This window comes from Gymnoscopelus braueri (genome assembly GCF_963280865.1).
Source record: "Gymnoscopelus braueri genome assembly, chromosome: 6".
NCBI lineage: Eukaryota > Metazoa > Chordata > Actinopteri > Myctophiformes > Myctophidae > Gymnoscopelus > Gymnoscopelus braueri.
Window position 1 is genome coordinate 35357512 of NC_137607.1, and position 21570 is coordinate 35379081.

The window sequence follows — 21570 nt, forward strand, 5'->3', positions numbered from 1 at the left end:
GGACAGCTTTGTCAGTCAGTTGTCAAGCTTTGGGATCTGGTTGCCTGACACGAGGACACTGAGTAAACATGAAAAGTAGGCTACATTGAGCCCAAGAGTGCTTTGTTGCATTACTTACTTATTATATAATCATGAGGGCCACTAAACAGGTGACATTTTGGCAACAAGATGCTGATGGTGATAAGGATGCCATATTTTATAGATGTTATTGTGTATGCAAATACATTCAATGTGATAATAGCCAGGTCTTCATTGATATAAATTCCCAGTGTCCTGATGAGGTGCTGTGCTGTCTCACTGCCAACATGCTCCACTGGAAATGTTTTGTCCCTGCAGCAGTCCTAATATGTATTCATTGTATGTGACAATGACTTGTGCATATTGTAGCATTGTTGTTGACACCATACTGTTTATATATGGTTGCATGGTTGCACATAGCATATTTGTTGTAATTATATATATATATATATATATATATATATATATATATATATATATATATATATATCCTCCTATATCTCCTCTCCTCTCCTCTCCTCTCCTCTCCTCTCCTCTCTCCCCTGCAGTGTGACAGTATGACACTGTCCTGCGCCCCAACTGTCCGCAGGGGAAGCACCCCTCTGCCCATAAAGCACCAGCTGAGGCGGGAAGAAGCGGTCCATGATGATTGTGATTGGGCGTTAGGTGTGCCTGGACCCTCTGCTCCCCCAGTCATCTTCAGCCCCATGTTGGATGACACCTCGGTCGAGGGCAGGCCTGACGGGCCTTTACGGATTGCCCTGCTAGGGCAAAACGGGGTGGGGAAGACATCCCTGGCTATCGCCTTAGCTGGGGACATGGACAGGACGGCTTCTGTTGATTCTGAAGGTACAGAGCTGTGTGCATGCCTGTGTACGTTTGTGTGCGTGCCCCGTACATGTTTGTGTAAATAGCAAGAAGCTACATTGATATAGGATGCGCAATAATACTTGTGTCATTTGTGTGTGAAGCTTACAATATAGCTTATAAAAAGCTATATTGGTTCTCAAACTGGTATCTGGGGATCCCCAAGGGTCCTTGAAGGGGTTCCAGGGGTTCCCCACTCCCCAGCAAAATGTGTTAATATAGTATCACTATCAGTTTAACCACTTTAACCCTATTTTATACTTAATGGCTATTGAAAAATATTCAAAAATACAAGCTCACAACAATGCAGCACAACAGCTTGTAGATCTGCTATTTTCAAAACATCTTGGAAAAAATGTAAAAGAAATGTTATATCTTAACAACACACTGTATGGGGGACTCAGCGGCACAGAATATTTTTCAAATGGGGGTTCGCGGCCAAATGCATAGCGGGTCCTTGACATGAAAATATTTGAGAACCACTGATGTAAGGGTGAGTAATAGTATACTGGTGTCTTTACTGTCTTGTTATACAAGCAGTGAAAATGTCCCCATGGCACCGCTGCTGCCTGCTGATGTCATTGTGCTGCCTGTAAAAATCTCTGTAGAGCACACGGCAGCAGGCGAATGAATCCCAACAGTCCTCTCCCCCCCGTCTCGCAGCCCTCTGAGACATAACTGCTGCTTTTCCCTTGTCCCTGTCCCCAGGAGAGGGCTTTGTGAGCACAGTCACCGTGGACGAGGAGGACAGCGCCATCATTATCTATGACAACTGGAGACAGGTGAGTCTTAAACAACGCCTCAGAGACCAATACCCTCCCTGATCTTCTTACTGGGCCACTGACACTCCCCTGCCTCCCTTCAGGGTGCTCTATCTCTCCATCCCGATCCCATACGTCCTTGGTTGCTTAGCGATCGAGCCTCTGTTGTCGTTTACATGGCGTTGCTGTCGGGCAGAAACCTTGTATGTGTCCATATTTCAACTTTTTATGTTTTCTTGTAAACTAATGCTACTTGGTCATACTACCAGTGTCACACAAACGTAGCAAAAATAGCCGATCTACAAGCTCACAAAGTGTCACGATGCAATGCGTTTTGAGCCTGTAGATTTGCTATTTGCAAGTGAAAGTGGTTAAGTGTGTCTGTGGTGGGTATTATAAATATTGAACCAATGAAAAGCATTAACAAGAACTTGTGACAAAATAATAACTACATTGGATCCAGCAGTGGAACACAGGTTCATTGTGACAGCAACCATAGGGAATATATACCGCGAGCGTTTGTTTTCTCCTGTGTTCAGTCGTGATGTTTTTGGGGGCTATTATCCCTGTGTCCACACAGACGAGCTGCCTAGGGAAACCATGCACAGCTGTGTTTCTGCCTGAGTGGCTGTTCAGAGCTCCTGTTTTTATGAACCACAAGTGATCGCTAAGGGATAAAGAGGGAACAGGGAAAATGGTTCAACATAGTTAAAAAGGTCAGGGAATGAGATGAAGGGATTTGATAAATTGTGATTCTAAATGACCTCCCCTCCTTATTGTGTTCATCCCCCATTTCTATACCTGCCTTAAAGAGCTTTTATCATACTTGCCATTCTTACCTGTATTTTATTTTTGTATCTAGAGTTACATTACATTCAGTGTTATAATTATTACCCGTATTATTATTATTACAATTATTATTATTATTATTATTATTATTATCTTGTCGTTATATTGTATTGCTGTTGTTAGCACAGTCTTTGAGGAACATTTCGCTGCTTGAACCTGTATGAGTGAGTGACAAATAAACCCATCTTGATTCTTGGGGGAAGGGACTAAAGCAATACAAAGTCAAGAGGAGTAAACACAAAGTACATAAGAAAGAGGACAACATCGGAGAAGTAAGAAAAAACATGGCCCAAAAAGATAATAATAATAATTAAATAAAACAACATGGCACATTCATTCCCACAACATATTCCCCATAATAAGCTCAGGGGCTCCGGTGTCCCAGTTTTGGCTCAGGCACTGGCCCAAACACAAGGTCCACTGGGGTCCATATAGCTCCCTCCAGAATATTAGAGCCACTGGAGTGCAATGTGTAAAGTCCTTTGGTTTCTTATGACAAAAATACCTGGGGCAAGTGAAGGTCCCAGGGTCTCTTTGCTAGCGGTAAGAGAAGATGGCAAGCTGGTCAGCCAACATGCATTTAAAACTCTCCACCAGCCCACTCCCAACTCCCAGCTGCCTATACTTCGTGAATATCTGGGCCTAGGGCCTTGTACCCCTGGCCACGTGAAGCTCCTCAGGTGCACAGAACCTACAGAACACCTTGGCAGCATTCTTTTTTTCTGCCAGATAGCAGCACTCTGGTTCCTAACTGCATATGCCTAAGGCCACTTGGTGAAATAGTCCATCACTACTATGACATCTCGGTTTCCATGGTTGGTAACAGTAAAGGGGTACAGCAAACATTCCAGGGGGGCCCCTTCTGGTACTGTTGCAACAGGGCATGGGAGCTCCAGGTGGGGCCTTTCTGAACAGTACAACGCACAGGTCCATATCTTTGGCAGTTTGGACAATAGAACAGGGCCCGAAGTCACATCCGAGTTTTGCAGTGTGAAGGCTGTGTAGCTGAATGGGTTCAGAAACTGTGTCACTCACGACCCGTGTAGTCTTCTGTCTCCCTGTTGCGTTTTCTTGTTGTGTTCCTTATTTCTTAATTATACTTAGTGTTTTACTTTACAGTTCTGTTCCCTTCATTTGAAAGTAATGTATCTTCCTTGTTCCATAGTTTTAGGAAGAATTTTGCTTTACACTTGTGTAACTTTTTTTGTAGTGATGCCCTAGTGTTTCCTGTTTTGTCTCACCTCCCTGTGATTATTAGTTATATCCGCCTGTGTCCTGTTAGTCCCTTAGCCAATCAATGTGTTGATTGTCAGTTGTGTTCACCTGTGTATGGTTATCCCTGTGTGTATATAGACCCTCAGTTTTACCACGGTTCTCCGTTTACTACTCACTATGGGATATCAGCGCCCTCAGGCGATGAGACAGAGCAACACACACGCTCCCGGTGCCAATACTGATTGGCTAAGGGTATGTCACGAGTCCGGAAGACCCGGGAGTATAAAGCTCCCTCGTGACGTAGGCTCTTCCTCTTTTCTCCACTCTGCAAGCGAATGCGCAGAAATTCACACACAACAAAGCAAGACATTTTTCAACTTAAACCCAACGCGGGAATACGGAGTATATCCCCACGGGAAAATCCTTGCAAATAAGTTTTCTCCCGGAACTTATTATTAAGTATTTATTTATTTACCTATCCTCTCAGTTTTCCTTATTTCTTGGTCTGTTCTGGAAAAGCCGGTTAGCTGAAAAAGCCGGTTAGCTGCTAACACCGGTTAGCAGCTACTAGCTCATTCATTCATTCAGTGGCTAGGCTAATACTAGCAGCTACTAGGCTACGCTACTGGCTAGGCTTTAGCCTGTTGTTTTCCCAGACCGAGGACCAAGATGGAACCACCGAGGAGTTGCGGGGTCGCGGAAGGCGACCCCCTCATCGCCGCAGACGACCCCCACCGCGTCTTCATCCACTGCTTGGGGGTCGATCACGCGTTCTGCGCCAGGACCCACCCGGGTGAGACAGATGCGTGCCCTAACTGCACGAGGTTAACCGTTTCTCAACTTGACGCTCGGCTCGTCAGGGCTAGGACCCTGGTCGGCTGGACTAGACGAGATAACGGTGAGACCTCCACCGCCACCGGACCGGGGACCCCAGTCGGGCAGCACGAGCGGCCCCCCGGCTCATGGGACCCCCACCAGTGCCGATGCCAAGACTAGAGCGTCAAGCGTCCACGACGCTGACGCCACCTCCCGCCGCTGCTGCTGCGATGGGGGCTTGTCCCCACCGCAGCATGCTAGCAGCGGCCCTCCCTCCTCCCCCTGCCAGCAAGGAGTCGATGGCTCTTCACGATGACGACATGGCGGAGGACGGGGAAGATTTCCTGGAGCTCCCGTCGTACCAGGACACCCAGGAGGTGTCCACGACGAGCCCCGGACGGGGAGAACCTCCCGCAGCCACCGAGGAAGAGATCCTCGAACCTGTGGCGGCTGGTTTCAACGAATGGCTAGCCTCACTAAGCAACAGGTTGTTAGCAGCGCTGTTCTAGCTTAGCTTGCTAGGACAACACCAGCTCGTTAGCCTCTTCAGAGCCGGCGTCTGTACCACGAAGAACGAGGCTACAATCGGGTGCTTTGAGACACATAAAGGGTTTTCATAAGAGTATGTTGAACTGTTTATGCTGTTTCCACTGTTCTGTGTTTTATTCTGTTCCATTAAAATTTCCCAAAATACACAAGCACACTATCCAGCCCCGGTCAGGAGGTCACGACGCTAGGGGTCCCTGGGGGTCCCCGGGCGTCGATGCCCTCCTCTATAAGCCCATTGTGCCTATCAGGCCTGCCTTCACAGCATGATAGACAATAATGGGATACTTCTCTGCCTGTTTTCGACAACTGTCGGGGTGCATCGATGCATAGGGATCACTAGGTGGTCCCCGTGTTGATAACCACCCCTTATAAGCCCAAAGCGCTTGGAAAGTCCCTTGGTGACTTTCCAAACGCTGCTGGGATGAATACTGTGCATGATATGAACAAGACAAAGGTAATAAACCCATTGCTAATTCTATACGCCAGTGTACATGGGTCACGCCAAAAATTTTCCAATTCTACCATCCATCCGGCAGAGGGCGCCAGAGGCCCACTGTGGGAAGGAAGGTTTGCAAGATGGCGGCGCGGGTCGAAGGTCACCCCAATATTTACAACCTGCCAAGCACCGTGTCACGCCAGCCTCTGGAGGGCGACAGAGTGCTTCCTTCGGTGGAGGTGGCTCCGTCGCTTCCTTTAGCCAGGCCAAGAAGCCTAGACAAGATGGCGACGGACTTTGTAAACACAAGGGAGCAGCGTGGAATGCTTCCGTACTCAGTCACGTGACCCCCACGCTTGCACGGGCCCCGTGGGTTAGGTGTCGACGTCACCTGTTTCCATGGAAACGGATGTCAACGTCTCTTCACTCTTGGTGAGTTAGCCGTGACTATTACTAGCTATGGTATGCTAGGTTGGCATAGCCTCCAGTCAGGCTGCTGTTGTTTTCACTTAGTGGCTGACTAGCCTCACTAACATCGACACAGTTAAAGAGCAGTGTTGTTTTGGTGCAGTGCTTAGACAGTCCCCTAAAACAACACGTGGTGGCCATAGCTCTCCTTCGTTCTTGGTTAGCCAAACAACTACAGGTAGCAGCTAAAGGCGACCTGTAGCTAGGCTAGACTAGACCAGGCTAAGCTTACAGGCTAAGCTAGTTAGCCCTTTGTCTACACTACCACGATGGAGGCTCAGGTTCACTGGGTGCCTTGAGACAAACATAAAGGGTTTTCATAAGAGTATGTTAAACTGTTTATGTTGTTTTACACTGTCTTTGTGCTTTATTTTGGTGCATTAAAAATGTACTAAAATACACAAGCACATTATCCAGCCCCGGCCAGGAGGTCACGACGCTAGGGGTCCCAGGGGGTCCCTGGGCGTCGAAGGCCTCCTCTATGAGCCCATAGAGTCAGGCTGATGTTGTTTCACTTAGCGGCTGACTAGCCTCACTAACATCGACACAGTTAAAGAGCAGTGTTGTTTTGGTGCAGCGCTTAGCCAGTCCCCTAAAACAACGCTGCGGTGGGCATAGCTCTCCTTCGTTCTTGGTTAGCCAAACAGCTACAGGTAGCAGCTAAAGGCTAAAAGCGACCTGTAGCTAGGCTAGACTAGACCAGGCTAAGCTTACAAACTAAGCTAGTTAGCTTACTTTTTATGTTGTTTTACACTGTCTCTGTGCTTTATTTTGTTCCATTAAAAATGTCTTAAAATACACAAGCACGTAATCCAGCCCCGGTCAGGAGGTCACGACGCTAGGGGTCCCAAAAGGGGGTCCCTGGGCGTCGATGGCCTCCTCTATGAGCCCTTTGTGCCTGACAGGCCTGTTCACAGCATGGCAGACACTAACGGTCTCTAATGGACGCCACAGTACGAGTCCGCTGGACGACGTCATCGGTCCCCGTGGAAATGTGCACGTTGCCCACGGGACTGATAACAGCAGCGCCCCCTCCCGACTCGCTCGCTCGGTGAGCAGCTTTTGGGAGGGTTGCAATCCGAATCTGTTTTTATCCCAGTACATCAGCGTTGCACTGTGTTTACTGGTTAAGCTCAGTACGGCAGTGACACACTGTGGTTGTACTGGCCAGGCTCCCCTGAACAACAACAACACATTGTAGTTGAACTGGTGTGTTTTCCGTATGCCTTGTGTTACTTCCTATGTCAGATGAGTGTGTCTCTCTCATGCGGAAGATAAAAGCAGCCACGACTCTAAGAGAGAAGGTTCTCTCTCTCTCTCTTGAGCATGAGCGTTACCAGAGAAATATCTACGAATCAGAACCGACTGGGTTTCTGTTCAAAGCTTTTTCTGGTGAGAAAAAGGGGGGGGGGCGTACGGCCCTTTCTGAATCTGAAGGGCCTCAACAAGTATCCATTTCTTGGTTGACGACCGTAAAAGCTGTTGCAAAACGGTACATCAGGGGCACTGATGGGCGGGCATCAACCTCTAGGTTGCTTGCCTCCACGTTCCAGTCTGGCCTCCACACAGAGAATTCCTGCACTTCGGCTACAAAGGGGAGTGTACGAGTACACGTTTTTTCCCTTTGGTATGTCATTGAGCCTGCGAGTGCTCGTGCAGTGTACCAATGCGGCCATAGCTCCACTGCGGCGACAGGGGATCGGTCTGTCGACTTAACTTCGACGACTGGTTAATTGCTGGCTCAGAGGAGGAGGTGGCACGGCACACGGCCGTGGCCCTCTCCCACCTGACGTCGCTATGTTCACAATCAACGTCCAGAAGAGCGTTCTGGTTCCATCTCAGCGGACCACCTTCTGGGGGATCTCGCTGGACTCGAACACGCTCAGAACGCGGCTGTCCAAGGGCAGGTTAGACAGCGTCTTAGCTTGTGTGAGGTCTTTTCGCGTAGGGCGTCAAGTCACTTACAAACTAGGCATGCAGGCGGTGAGTCTCATGGCTTCAGTCATTCACCTAATCCGCTTGGGCAGGTTCTACATGAGACCTGTATAGAGGTGGCAGCGGGCTCTTCGGATCCCACTCACCTCAGGCTTTCAGCAAGTGGTGGTGTTTCCAGGGTGTCGTGGAGACACTCGGATCGTGGTCGCAGGTGGCTTTTCTGTCCCAGGGGGTCAGCATAGGCGCTGTGATATCACAGAAGGTCATCACCACGGACGCCAGCCTCACGGGGTTTTTCCTCGCTCTCAAACAGTTCGGTGCTCGGTTTCCGGGTTGTTCTGACTGTCTCGATCAGAACATACAACACCGCGACCATGTGCTATGTCAACAAGCAGGAAGGATAACTCCTCTCCTTCACGACGTGCCTTGGGCCCTCCTTGTCGGCAGGGACTTGCTGCGGCAGGGAGGGGGGACGCCCTCAGGACCTAGACCTATGGGTCTGGCCCGTGAGAGGGTGAATTTGAGCTCGTGTGGCCTTCCCCCTGACGTGATGGCTACCATCCAGGGCGCAAGGGCCGTGTCCACGAGGAATGCTTACGAGGTCAGATGGGGGTTGGAACAGTCACCAGTGGTGGTGGCTTTCCAGGCCTCGATGTGTAGCATTCTTACTTTCTGCAGGGAAGGCTAAATCAGGGTTTATCCTTCTCGACGGTGAAAGTGTATTTGGCTGCCATTTCGGCTTGCCACCTAGGTTTCGACGATGGCAAGACGGTGGGTCAGCATAACTTCGTGCGCCGATTTATGAACGGCGCCAGAAGGGCTAGACCGGTCAACAGGCCACTGTTCCCAGTCTGGGAGTTGACGGTGGTGCTGGAGGCACTGTGCCGTCACCCGTTCGAGCCTTTTGAGTCTATGGACCTGAAGGTCATTAGTCTAAAAACGGTCCTTTTGGTGGCCCTGTCCACGGCTAAACGGGTCAGTGACTTGCATGCGCTCTCGGTGAGCCCGGAGTGCATGAATTTTCTGAACAACGACAGGAGGGTTTTGCTTAAACCAAACCTGGCGTTCGTTACAAAGACCGGGGTGGTGGCCCCAGATCCGGTTGAATTGGTGGCTTTTCATCCGCCTCCCTTCGCTTCGGCGGAGGACAGGCGGTTACATTGCCTCTGCCCGGTGAGAGCTTGAAGCTCTATTGCCAGAGGACGGCGGCCAGTCGCTCATCGACACAACTCTTTGTCTCTTTTGGCGTGGGGGTTCAGAGGAAGGCGGTCACCAAAGCAACGCTTTCTAGATGGATCCGTGATGCCATTAAGCTGGCTTATGTGAGTAGTGGTGTCCCTGTCCCGGGGGGTCTGAGGGCCCACTCTACTAGAGGCATGGCTACGTCCTGGGCTCTCTACAAGGGAGCTTCGATCCAGGAGATTTGTGCGGCTGCAAATTGGTCGTCACCGTCGACTTTTGCGGCCTTTTACAGTCTGGACGTGGCGGCGTCATCAATGGCGCACGCTGTCCTGGGTGTGGCTGCTGCCTCCAGGTCAGTGGAGGATAGGGAGTAGGCTTGGGGCCTTTTCTCCATATCTTCCGACTTCCTCTTTAGGTTTCCTTGGGACCAGCAGGGCTGTGTCTTGGGGATAGGGCCCTGCTCCTCATTATTATGAGGCGGACTGTGTCTGCCTGTTAGTAAATAGGGCAGACTCTAGAGTCTGTCAGGGCCTACTCTTGTTATCTATCCCGCACCCCAGCCCGGTGGGCTGGGGGGGCGCCCAGGGGCCGTGAGGTTGTGGACCTATGGCCTGGGGGTCTTAGGTCACGTCCGGGGGGGACGTGACCTAGGAGCTGAGGGGCGTGCGGGGTTGTCAGGGTTGTGTGGCTCATTACCTCAAGGGGGGTTTATGAATCCCATAGTGAGTAGTAAACGGAGAACCGTGGTAAAACTAGAGGTTACGAATGTAACCCCGGTTTTAGTAGGTTCGGAGTTTACTACTCACCAGACACCCCTTTCTGTGCGCATTTGGCATGCAGAGAGGAGAATGTTAAGAGGAAGAGCCTACGTCACGAGGGAGCTTTATACTCCCGGGTCTTCCTGACTCGTGACATACCCTTAGCCAATCAGTATTGGCACCGGGAGCGTGTGTGTTGCTCTGTCTCATCGCCTGAGGGCGCTGATATCCCATAGTGAGTAGTAAACTCCGAACCTACTAAAACCGGGGTTACATTCGTAACCTCTAGTTCCATAGGATGATATCCTGCTAGTTCTTAGATGTTGTTACAGTGTTCTGTTGACTCGTCCTAGGGTATTCCTCTAGTACATATTCCCTGCGTGACTTCCTGTTGTTCCTAGTTCGTCATTAAATTCTAGTGAGCAGTTGACCTGCTCTGTCTGGATGTCTCTGCTTCGGGTCCACCATCTCCTGCCTCGCACCATGACACTGTGAAAATGCATGCTGTGCCCTTCCCGCTTCTACAGTATTATTGCCCTAGAGAACTGCTATCATAGGTGCGTGCTGCCCTGCTTCGTTCCCCTAGGCACTAACAACCCAGTCACTGTACAGTAGTTGAGTGGTTCTCAACCTGTGGGTCGGGACCCCCAGGACGGTCCCCATGTGATTCTGGGGGGTCCCCAGATGACAGTAAAGTGACAATCTAGGGAATTTAAGACCTTTTCAATACCTCAAAAAGAAACTATCTGTACTTTAAAAACTGGTCAAACATTGGCCAAATTGTCAAATTATATAAGAAAGAGGCAAAACGTTTTGAAAATGGCTTGCGTTGTGAGCTTGTAGATTGGCTATTTTCAAACTAAATGTAATGCCTTAACTCCTACAGTTCCAAGTGCTTGTCAGGGTGGGGGGGTCCCCCAGTTCAAATATGATGATTTTTGGGGGGTCATGGCCTGAAAAGGTTGAGAACCACTGCAGTAGTTGTATTCTGAGTGGTTGAGGGAGCGGCTATAATATGCGACCACTCTATCTGTTCTCTGGGGGATGAGCCAGTCCTTGATGCTGGCAAATGCATTTGGGATGGTGGCAACCCCATCACTGCTGACCACGTGGCACAGAAATGCCGCCTTTCATCACAGGAGGATGCACTTCCCTGGGTGGAGATGGAGGCTTAATTAAAACCCTAGCATGCGTTCGCTGAGTAATGTGATGTCATATGACATATTTATTGACCGTTACATGTAAACAAGATTTTTTTAAATTTGAATACATTTGATTATAATGTGATTAAGACAACGGATTCATAAGTAAGCAATTTCCTTGTCTGTACAAAAATAGGTGCCTCTCTAATAGCCTACTTGTAATTCATGTAAATGACTGTAGGATTCATAGGAGCCAGAGGCTTTTGACACTAGTGGACCTCAATTTTGTTTAAAATGAATGTCAACTGCGGTTTTAGCGTTAGATAAACTCGTCATATACACATGAATATGTGTAATTTCCTCCCTGCTGTCGGTTTTGTTTGCATGTAAATCTTTCTGCAAATGTGTCCTCCAGGAGGTGCTGTGGCTTAACTATCCAACTATGGTTGTCCTGTTTACTTGTGTCCAGTTTTTCCAGTAAACTAGTAGTGATTGTCAAACTTTTTCATATCAAGGACCCCAAATTAATATGTATTTAGCAGTGAACCCCCATCTGTAAATATGTTGTGCCAGAGACCCTGATACACGATTTGTGTATAAAAAATATCCAATGTTTCAAAAACATCCAAAGATGTTCGTGTTTCAAGATTTTTTGAAAATAGACGAGGTGTATGTGTACTGTATATAGGGTTAAAGTGGTTAAACTGATTTTGATGCTATATTAACACATTTTCTGGGGACCTCCTGGAACCCCCTCGAGGACCCCTGGGGGTTGCCGGGACCTCACTTTGAGAACCACTGCAGTAGATTATCCACAGCATTTCCTCCTGTGGCTCTGTATAGCTTCAGCAAATACCTAGTGTGATTGATAAACGCTGTCAGGAGAGTTTACTTGGAATCAATGCGGTTAAGATGTGCATCTATACAGGGAGAGCGTGAGCAAGCATTACATGCAGGCACTTCAGAAACACACTTATTCTTTTACAGTCACACTCATTTGTCAAAAGAATGTCAGGATTGATAAGATGACGGACATCCTTCCATTCGTAATGCTCCTGCGGTGGGTTTAGTTTGGATGAACTTGCGCATTATTATTCCTGTCAAATTAAAAGCCTGCAGTGTTTCATACACAGCCCATCCTCATAGGCCTATTAGGTTTTGGTTTCTTATGAATAAAAAACACTTGTCCTCACTTGCTCAACAAAGAAGAAACTTAATTACAAAGACCCTCTTCAGGCATCTGAAGGTTTCTTCTTTATTGAGCAAGTGAAGAGACAGTGTACAGGTGTTTATTAATTTTTGATTTCTTATTTCTTGAACGTCCTAACCTTGTACCGAGTGCGTCTGTGCATGCTGTTCGGTGAAGATGACTTTGACTCTCTTGATGTGTCACCAGGCAGTATGGAAATGAATGCTACTGTAGTAGAATGCTTAGTAGTAATGTGTCACTAAGCCACAGGGAATCAACAGTCTAGCTATTACACCAGACTCTGGTCTGCCACTTTTAATCAGCAGGCCCACCATGACCATGACAAAGTGAATATGACCTGAAATTGAATTTGACTTTCTCTGTCTATGCCAGCGATTCCCAACCTGTGGGCAGTGAAGATAGTGCAAGGGCCCCCCAAATAATTGGCAAACACTAACATTTTATGATAATGTAACATTAATATAAAAAAAATAAGGAAAAAAGTCATGGTATTTTTTCTTTGAAACATTGAATAATTGGTTTTCTTTTATACCGATAAATAGGAACTTACTTACATACTACATTCCATTGATCCAAGCCAGAACACAATTGATTGATTGACCATACAGTAAACATGCTCTGTAAATCCATCTGTCTGACCACTTAGCACGACGGTCGAAGGGCTTTTTGGCTGCCATGTTAAGTGGTCAGATGGGTGGGCTGCGAACGCTTTAAAGATTTTCAAGTGGGTCCTGATCCAGAAAAGGTTAGGAGCCACTGGTCAATTCAATGCTATATGTCCAAATCCATGTTCTGCGTTCTGCACCAGTGGACGGATGGAAGATCCTTTCTAAATCCACCATCTTTGACGCAGTGTCCAATTGCCGTGACACTTTGCACACACACTGCCAGTAGACGCCAATCCTTTCAAATCGGCCTTGTGGTGGCGCTATAACAGCTCGCTTCATGTTTTGACCTATACCTCTTGAACTGTAGGTCGTACAATTGAAATATTTTTTTTCATGGATTCTGGCCATTGCCAGACTACATTTTCAGCAATTTTGCGTTTTCTTCAAAACACACTTTTGGCTACTACTCCTACAAATTCACTCAAACTCACACAAATGGGTACATATTATCTGTCATGTGATCAAGATTTATCAGTCAGCTTTCACAGGTTCTATTCCAATTGACTGCCTTCCAAACTTTGTGGCCCTTGGCACCTCGCCTGGCGAGGATCTGCACTCCGAGGAGCTCACTTTTCTAGTTCACTGTGGATCTTTGCAGCACTGTAGTTTGGTTCTGTGAGCCACACAAGCCATTCACACCTACAATAAATGGTACATTGCTAAGTGCCTCAGGCGGTGTGGTCATGTGTACCCTGGAAAATCGACCTTGACCTACAGCAACATCAAGACCAGAATGTCCTGGCAAAGGCAAATATAATACTGTTAAAGGAAACATTGGTTGAGCTTTCATTACTCTTCCCACCCCAATCATAAGTGTGTTTAGTTTACTGTAGAACTATCTCTGAAAGCGTAAAAATGTACCTGTAATGGTACTTATTTTTATACTTTCTGTGTTAAATGAAAACTCAGGGTTTGCTGTGTATGAATAGAACAGAGGTTTAGTGACTGTTCAGTGGTACTCAGTGAGTACTGTACTTTATCTGTACATTACATTTCAAATACAAATATTCTAGTATACTCTTGACTTTGTTAACTACATTTCTTAGAAGGGAAAAAGTACATTACAAATTAACTACTTAAGCCCTATTTCAAATGTAGTGAAAATGGCATGATCTACAAGCTCATGATGCGACGCGTTACATATATATTTTATTTTTGAACATTTCTGGAAAATCTTTGATTTTATCACTGCAATGATACTAGACTAGGTCAGTTTTCCAAAAATCTTAACCCCGAAGGCAAATTGTGTTAATTTATGACACACATGTTTTTTAGGGGTACTAAGGTGTGCTGAATCCAAATCTGCTGTGTGTCAAGCTCAAAAATGGCCGCTAAGCCCTCAAAATGGACCATTTAAAGATGGCGGCCACCACTATGCTGAAACATAATAAAACACTATATGTTTGATTAAACAAGGTAGAAAATAGACTGAAATGTGCTTTTTTATGTTTACATATATGGGGAATACAATGAAATATTCTGATATAAGATCAATTGTGAAGGAACCACTTTTATATAATTTATATTGTGAAAATTGGCCTCTTTGGTAATGAAGAATGTTTTTTTCTTTTCCTTTTTTTTGGGTTGTTAATGAATAATTGCTTTAAGATGTACAATTGCCTTAATTTGTGTTTCTGACTTGTATTTGCAGGCAGCAGACACATGGACTTAGTCCCAGTCATCCTCAGTGTTCTGGCAGGTGTTGCCAAGTTTCTTGCAATTACACGCTTCAATGCACTCCATACGTACTTTCCTGCAGCCACAGCGTTGGCTGAGACATCCCTTTGTGCAACTGCATGACGTGATCTCCCTGCATGCTTTTGGCATAGGTGGCAGAGAAAGCAGCCGTGGCACCAACTGACCATTCAGGTGCATCCATCCCATTTCGGTCACTGGAGGAAGATCAGGATGTGGCAAGTGAGCTTGGTTCCAGACAAGAGCTTGATAGTGGGAACGCATGATGTGAAACTTTGCTGCATCTGAGGTTGGTGGCAGAGTCTCTTGTGCACGACCTATACAAAACAACTTGACTCTTGCTTCATTGCATGTATCAACTTCAGGCACACCGTATATCTTACAGATGAATTTCTCTGTTGACCTCGCTATGTCTACTGTGAGAGGGCCTTTTCCAAGCCCAATGAGATCTGTGTGATGTTGCTGGAACACCTGCAGGGCTGTTTTCTTACTGTGGCCACTGAACTGAGACACGCTGTCACAGCCAGTGACAGCATGGAAGGCAAGTAGTGTGTCAACTTGATCAGCAGAAAGCAACGTGCGAATTTCATGTACTGGAAGAGAGACTTCAAGATCTGGATCCGATGACTTGACAGTGGTCACTTCGGCAAACCCCCCTGATACAATGATGGTTAGATTATTTGGGCTGTGTTTAATCAGATGGTTTGAAAGCAATAGAGCAAGGTCTGCTTTATTTTCCTCAAGTGCCATGAAGCTAGACCAGTCTGGTGGAAGAGGAACGGACTCGTTCTCTATTTTACGACGTATTGGTCGGTGGCGCTGCTTGCGTTTAATCCTTGTGCCTGCTTTGATCGTTAGCTCTTGATACCTGTCAAAGACTACATCAATCCTCTGGCAGTTTTCTCCCATTTTAAGAACAGCTCCAGCAAACATGTTGGCATATTCACCAAATGTTCTAATGCCAGGTTGCATTCCTAGTGCCATCACGAGTGCATGGCCATCAATGAGCAGGCAGCTGGAATCATCAAGTGTAACTTTTGCAGGGGTTTGGACTTGTTCTGTCAGTATGTTTACTAGCACAGATTTGTTTGTGGAATGTAGACTACCATAAGTTGTCGCCAAAGATAGTGGGATGGTCATGAGTTCATGTGTAAGGATGTTTTCAAGGTTTACCTGGCGCCCTGCTCTGTAAGCTGTAATGAGCCTTTGTAGAATGTTCCTATCCACTTTGATAGTGTTTTGCTTGCCCTTGGAAAGTTGCTCAACTTCATATAAAGAGGCAAATGTCTTGGCCTTATTCTTTCGAATAGGTGATTTCAGAGCCAGGTGCTGGTCACTATCTGGAGGCTCATATAGACGTTTCTCGACTTGTCCAAGTTCTTCTGCATTAAGCAGAGATTCCTGAATCTCAGATGTGACTACATCCTTGTTGATCATGTTTTTCAATGTGTCTCCACCATCTTGAAACACACCATGCTGTTTCAATGACACAACTATCCTGCCTTCATCAGAGTCGTCTTTCTCCATTCTTTTTGCCAGACCCAGGGGGTCGGCCTACATGAGGCTTTGTCGGTCGGTCTGTCCCTCTTTTCCTACCCAGCCATTCAGATGTCGCATGACGTCACCTCGACGTCACCTTTAGTATTTAACCACTAGGGGTCTGGCACATCCAGGTCTCCTGGTCTAGTTTTTGTGCACTCATTGTGTGTGTACTCATCATCTTCATTGCCTGATGTCATTCCTAGCAAAGCTGATGTCTGAGAAACTATGTCTGTCCTCAGATTATATGACAATGTCCATCTACTCACTGCAGACGCTATTCTGGTATTTATGTGTGTGTGTGTGTGTGTGTGTGTGTGTGTGTGTGTGTGTGTGTGTGTGTGTGTGTGTGTGTGTGTGTGTGTGTGTGTGTGTGTACACACAATTGTATTGTGGACAGTCGTTTCTCTTTGGAGCGGATAAAGTTGGTTGGAACAATATTCACCAATAAATGACAATTTTCACAATATATGAGTTTTAAGCAGTTTCCTCACACTTGATTTCAAATCAAAATATCTAATGAAAAACCTGAAAAAATCTGAAAACCTATTAAAAAATAAAATAAATCAAGTTTCTACCTTGTTTAGTCAAAAAGATGCTTTGTAATATATTACAGCATAGTGGCGGCCGCCATCTTTAAATGGTCAATTTTGAGGGCTTAGCGGCCATTTTTGAGCTTGACACACAGCAGATTTGGATTCAGCACACCTTAATACCCCTAAAAAACATGTGTGTCATAAATTAACACGATTTGCCTTCAGCACTTTAAATAAGCACATTTTCTGAAATCCTGCCTAGTCTATACTTGATACTTTCCAATTTGTACTTTTGAATACTTAAATATTTGTGCATTTGACAGAGCAACCTTCACTTGTAGTTGAGTAATATTTGACCCGGAGCCGTCTATACTTTGACTGAAGTGCTGGTGTTGAGTACTGACACTGTTGTTCTGTGTGTGTGTGTGTGTCCCAGGACCTGTCGGCTCTGCAGTGTGAGGTGTGTGTCTTGGTGTTCTCGGTCACAGACAGGCGCAGTTTCCACCGCACTGCTCAGCTCCGCCTCCTGCTGAGGGAGACTCAGCCGCACACTCCCATCATCCTCGTGGGCAACAAGAGTGACCTGGTGCGCACACGTGAGGTCTCCTCTCAAGGTAACCACACGGCCGACCCCTCCATCACACACCGCAGACATAAGGTTGTGTTGTGTGGCCTTTACTCTTGTTGTGTAGAGTACTTAGATTCTTTACTTAAAACCCATTAAGACCTGAGGCTGATTCTACAAATGCCTTCTAAATCAGTAGTTCTCGCACTTTCAAGATTTTTCAAAAGTGTTCAAAAATAGCAGATGTACAAGCTCGCTGTGAGCTTGTATATCTGCTCATTTTAATAGCCAACGCAACATTTTTTAATTACACAGATGCTTTCCCGGTTTTAATGGGTTAAGGAAAAGTAGCAATACCACAATGTAGAAATACTCTGTTACAAATTAAACCCCTACGTAACCCCAGTTTTTTTTTAAAGACAGATTACTGTAAATCCGGTACATTGAATCCGTTGCTTTGAAACACCATCTGGCTGCGATGATCTGTGTAATTTAATGAAGGTTGGACATTATTGCATCACTTTATGATTAAAATCAGGCTCTTTCTCATCACACAGCAGACACTGAGGTTGACGGCAGGCATAATCTGTAGGCAAATTTATCGGTAATAATGGCAGTTATCTGTATTCTTTATCTGTTATCGGCCCAGAAATGTCATATTATGCCAGTCCCAGTTGCCTGTCTTTCCTTATTCAAAACTTATATTGTCACGCCTTTTTTCGAACACACTTCTTGCCCTCTCTCCTACCATTGTTCCGTTTTCTCTCATGTCATGGTACAGTGAGTGTTGACACTTTGTGCAGGAGGCCTGGCTGTAGGGTGACATGTGGAATTATGTAAATAGAACAGTGCTACACCACAGTGTAGGAGGAGGAGGATGAGTGCAGCTACTATTATAGCAATGTGTGGAGTCACATTCACTACATAGTCAAATCTAAGCTGTTAATTTAACCCAAACGGTTTAATTTGTACACTCTTCGGAGTTAAATTAACACCTTAGATTTGACCGTGTATGAGATTAACATCCATATTCATCCATTCTTTCTCAGTGCACACACAGCATCTCTGATCTATTCAACATCTATCCATTCAGCTGGATATAGAGGGTAAACACCCACACAGAAAGGCTCCTCATATACTGCACAATTCTGAGCGACAATTTACAACTCACGTTGAACTAAATTATTGTTTTCCAGGTCACACACAAACCCCCAAAATTACTTTCATTAGGCCATGGATCCCCATTTCAAACCATTCTGTCCTGGTTGGCACCCATACTTTATATGAAATATGTTTATGATTGATGTGTCATTTAAATTGAAATGTCATAATGGTATTTGAGACCTCATAAAATATGTATATGTATATGTATATGTATATGTATATGTATATGTATATGTATATGTATATGTATATGTATATGTATATGTGTATGTATATGTATATGTAAAATAAAAAGGAATAAGCTAACCATATAATGTAAGCCTAACTAAAAGCTTTTGAAAAGAGAGAAAAGTCGACATGCATTCCAGTGTAAAATGTGTCCATTTGGGTGCAATCTGGGAACCCATTTGGTAAAAAAGAAAAGAAAAACCCTCCTTTTTTTTCGCAGGATCTGTTTTGAGAGATTAATTTGGGTTTGATGCTCTCAGGAGGAAACTTGTCATCCCATCACTCCTGCAACAACCTTCACCCCTTCACTGGCCCCTAGAAAACATTTTATTAGCATTCTCTGTCCCTTACTTATCTCCCCCAGTTTGTACGTGTTCAGAATGGCTGCACAAAATTCTGTCTTTGTGATCCAGCGGTGAGCGTAGCACTTCGGGGCATAGTTCTGTGCTTGCGGCCATGAATGATGCAGCATTCTACTCTAGTGTACTGAGCGACGTAGCGCTGTAGCAACAAAACATCCCTTTAATTAGGTAATTTAACCTCTCATTAACAAACAAGGTTCCAATTACAGCTAATTAGAAAGAAAATAGCCTGTTAGTGTTTTGTTTTTTTCAGGCCCTGATGTTTAATTCCCCTAGAGATCAGTTTAGATTTGTCTCTCGTGGTGCCAGTAGCGGACCACACAGCCCGGAGCCGTCCTGTAATGACGCATGAACTGTGAAGAGACAGTGTGCTTGTAATGTAACCGCGTTGGTCCCAGAGGTCAGACTGAGGCGAGCGTCACTTGCTGCCTGCATCCCAGCGAACATGTGAGCCGCTAAAAGCGATTCGTCATCTTGGCGATACAGATCGCTCCGACACCTCCATCCATCCATATAAACGCCCCCGCAAGTTGCTGTTAACCACATGAACCCTAGCATCCCTATTCAAGGGCGATCATTCTGCCAAAATAGATCTACAAGCTCACAACGTGACACGTTGTGAGCTTGTATAATATCTGCAATTTTTTGGCAAAGACATTTGGTGTAGACTAGAGGGAGAAAAGGAGTAGACCAAATATAGAGCCGCAGGTGACCCCGGTCAATTAAAGAAGCACTTCACCCATTTTCAACCTACAGTATCTTCATATAACATAGAGCATATTTGCTCTGTGTCTCAGAAGAGGGCTGTGGACAGTTAAGCAACCTGCCTACCAGTGACATCATCGGTAGGCTGGTTAGGTCATTTCAAACAAGATTCCAAACTTTTATTTGCCAGAACAATGGCTTCTATTTCAGCATGCTAACTTTCCAGGAAGAGAAAGACTGTCGTTCCTATTAGCTCCCCATCAAAGATGTCATTGGTAGGCAGGTTTCTGAACTGTCCACAGCCCTCCTCTGAGACACAGAGTGAGTAGACAGAAATGGTGCCATCTTGTAATGTGCCACCTTGCAATAGTGAGGACCAATTACATGAAGATAAGATTGAAAATGGGCTCCTTTTTTTAAGTATAGGGTTTAAGTGGTCCTGCTTCACCCTGTCCTTCCCTAACCCCTCCCCCCACCCTGCAGAAGCCACGACCAGCGCGGCGCTGTTCGCCTGCCTCTACCTGGAGATCTCCGCCTCTCTGGACCACCGCACCCCGGAGCTGCTGGAGTGTGCCGTGAGGCTAGCCAGGGGCGAGGCCCCATGGCCCCCCGGGGCCAACGCGGAGGACATGGCCGGCGGCGGGGGCCAGCGAGAGAGCATCACCTCCCGCGCCAAGCGTTTCCTGTCCAGCCTGGTGCCGCGCTACCCCCGTGAGAGAGACGCAGGGGGCAGGTTTTTCAGGCAGAAGTCCCGCTCCTGTCACGACCTGGGGGCTCTGTGACCTGTGGCGGATACCATGCACGACAATCTGTGTGGGCGGATCGTCGAATCCGAGAGGCCCATGAGCGGGGTGGTGTGTGAGGGAGAGACGAGGAGTGATAGAGCGCTGGTTCTCGACGTGGGGTCCGGGAACCACCAGGGGTCCAAATGGACCCTTGCGTGTCTGTAACTCTGAGAGCGTACAAATGGAACGAAATGGACCCATAAAGGTCCATTATTGACTCCCCGGTGGTCCCCGGGCCCGACGTTGAGAAACACAGCGATAGAGCAATATCTTGATTAGGAGACGGAGATGTGGGCTATGGAGATGAGGGGGCGAGATGTAAATGTGGCCCAGTGCGTCGAGAGATGACTATCGTGAGTGATGATTATGACTCATCGTCGCTGTCGGGTGGAAACCTTGTTCAAAATCGTGTTCAAGAAATGGAAAAATAAGAATCTGTGTTCCAATGTAGTTAATATTTAGTCACAAGCTCTTGTTAATACTTTTCACACACTTAACCACTTTGACTTTAGATTTCTTATTTTTTTTTAAGTTGCAAAAATATCAGATCTATAAGCTTTACAATGCAAAATATGGAGATGCAAGATTTCTGCTCGACAGCAACGTCATGCACGTTGCAGAGGAAGGGGGGGGGTGTAGTGATGATATTTATCATGGGTTGATACAGATAAATGTGCTAGATCAGTGGTTCTCAAACATTTTCAAATCAAGGACCCCCAAATTGATATGTATTTGGCGGCGGTCCCCCATATATTTTAAAAAATATTTTATGCCAGGAACCCCCATAAGAGATTTGTGTTTATGTTATAGAAATAAAGCACAAATCTTACAAAATATCTACAAGGTTGCAACGTGACGTGGTGCAACCTTGTAGATCTGCTATTTTTTTTACCAACAGGGTTAAATAGTTTGAACTGATTTCAAAGCTATATTAACACATGTTGCTTGGGACCCCGTGGAACTCCCTCAAGGACCCCTGGGGGTCCCCGAACCCCATATTGAGAACCGCTGTGCTAGAGAACTAAGGCTCTAGAGAACGTTCCTACAGGCGCTGTTTTAGATTTAGAACACTTGTAAATATACACTGTTGTAGTAGTGACGCACAAATGACACCTCC

The 21570-nt window shown here is 46.1% G+C and overlaps 1 protein-coding gene across 1 annotated transcript in view; it reads left to right on the forward strand.

The window, feature by feature from the left end:
* LOC308087332 (GTP-binding protein REM 2-like) overlaps positions 1 to 20450 on the forward strand; it is a gene marked incomplete at both ends in the record, with an annotated part of 20971 nt that extends 521 nt beyond the window's left edge. Inside the window, 4 exons of the mRNA XM_080431110.1 lie at positions 567 to 867; positions 1594 to 1667; positions 17081 to 17258; positions 20152 to 20450. Of these exons, the coding sequence (XP_080287236.1) occupies positions 567 to 867; positions 1594 to 1667; positions 17081 to 17258; positions 20152 to 20450 (852 nt within the window). The remainder of the gene's footprint in view (positions 1 to 566; positions 868 to 1593; positions 1668 to 17080; positions 17259 to 20151) is intronic.
* Positions 20451 to 21570: the final 1120 nt, after the last annotated feature.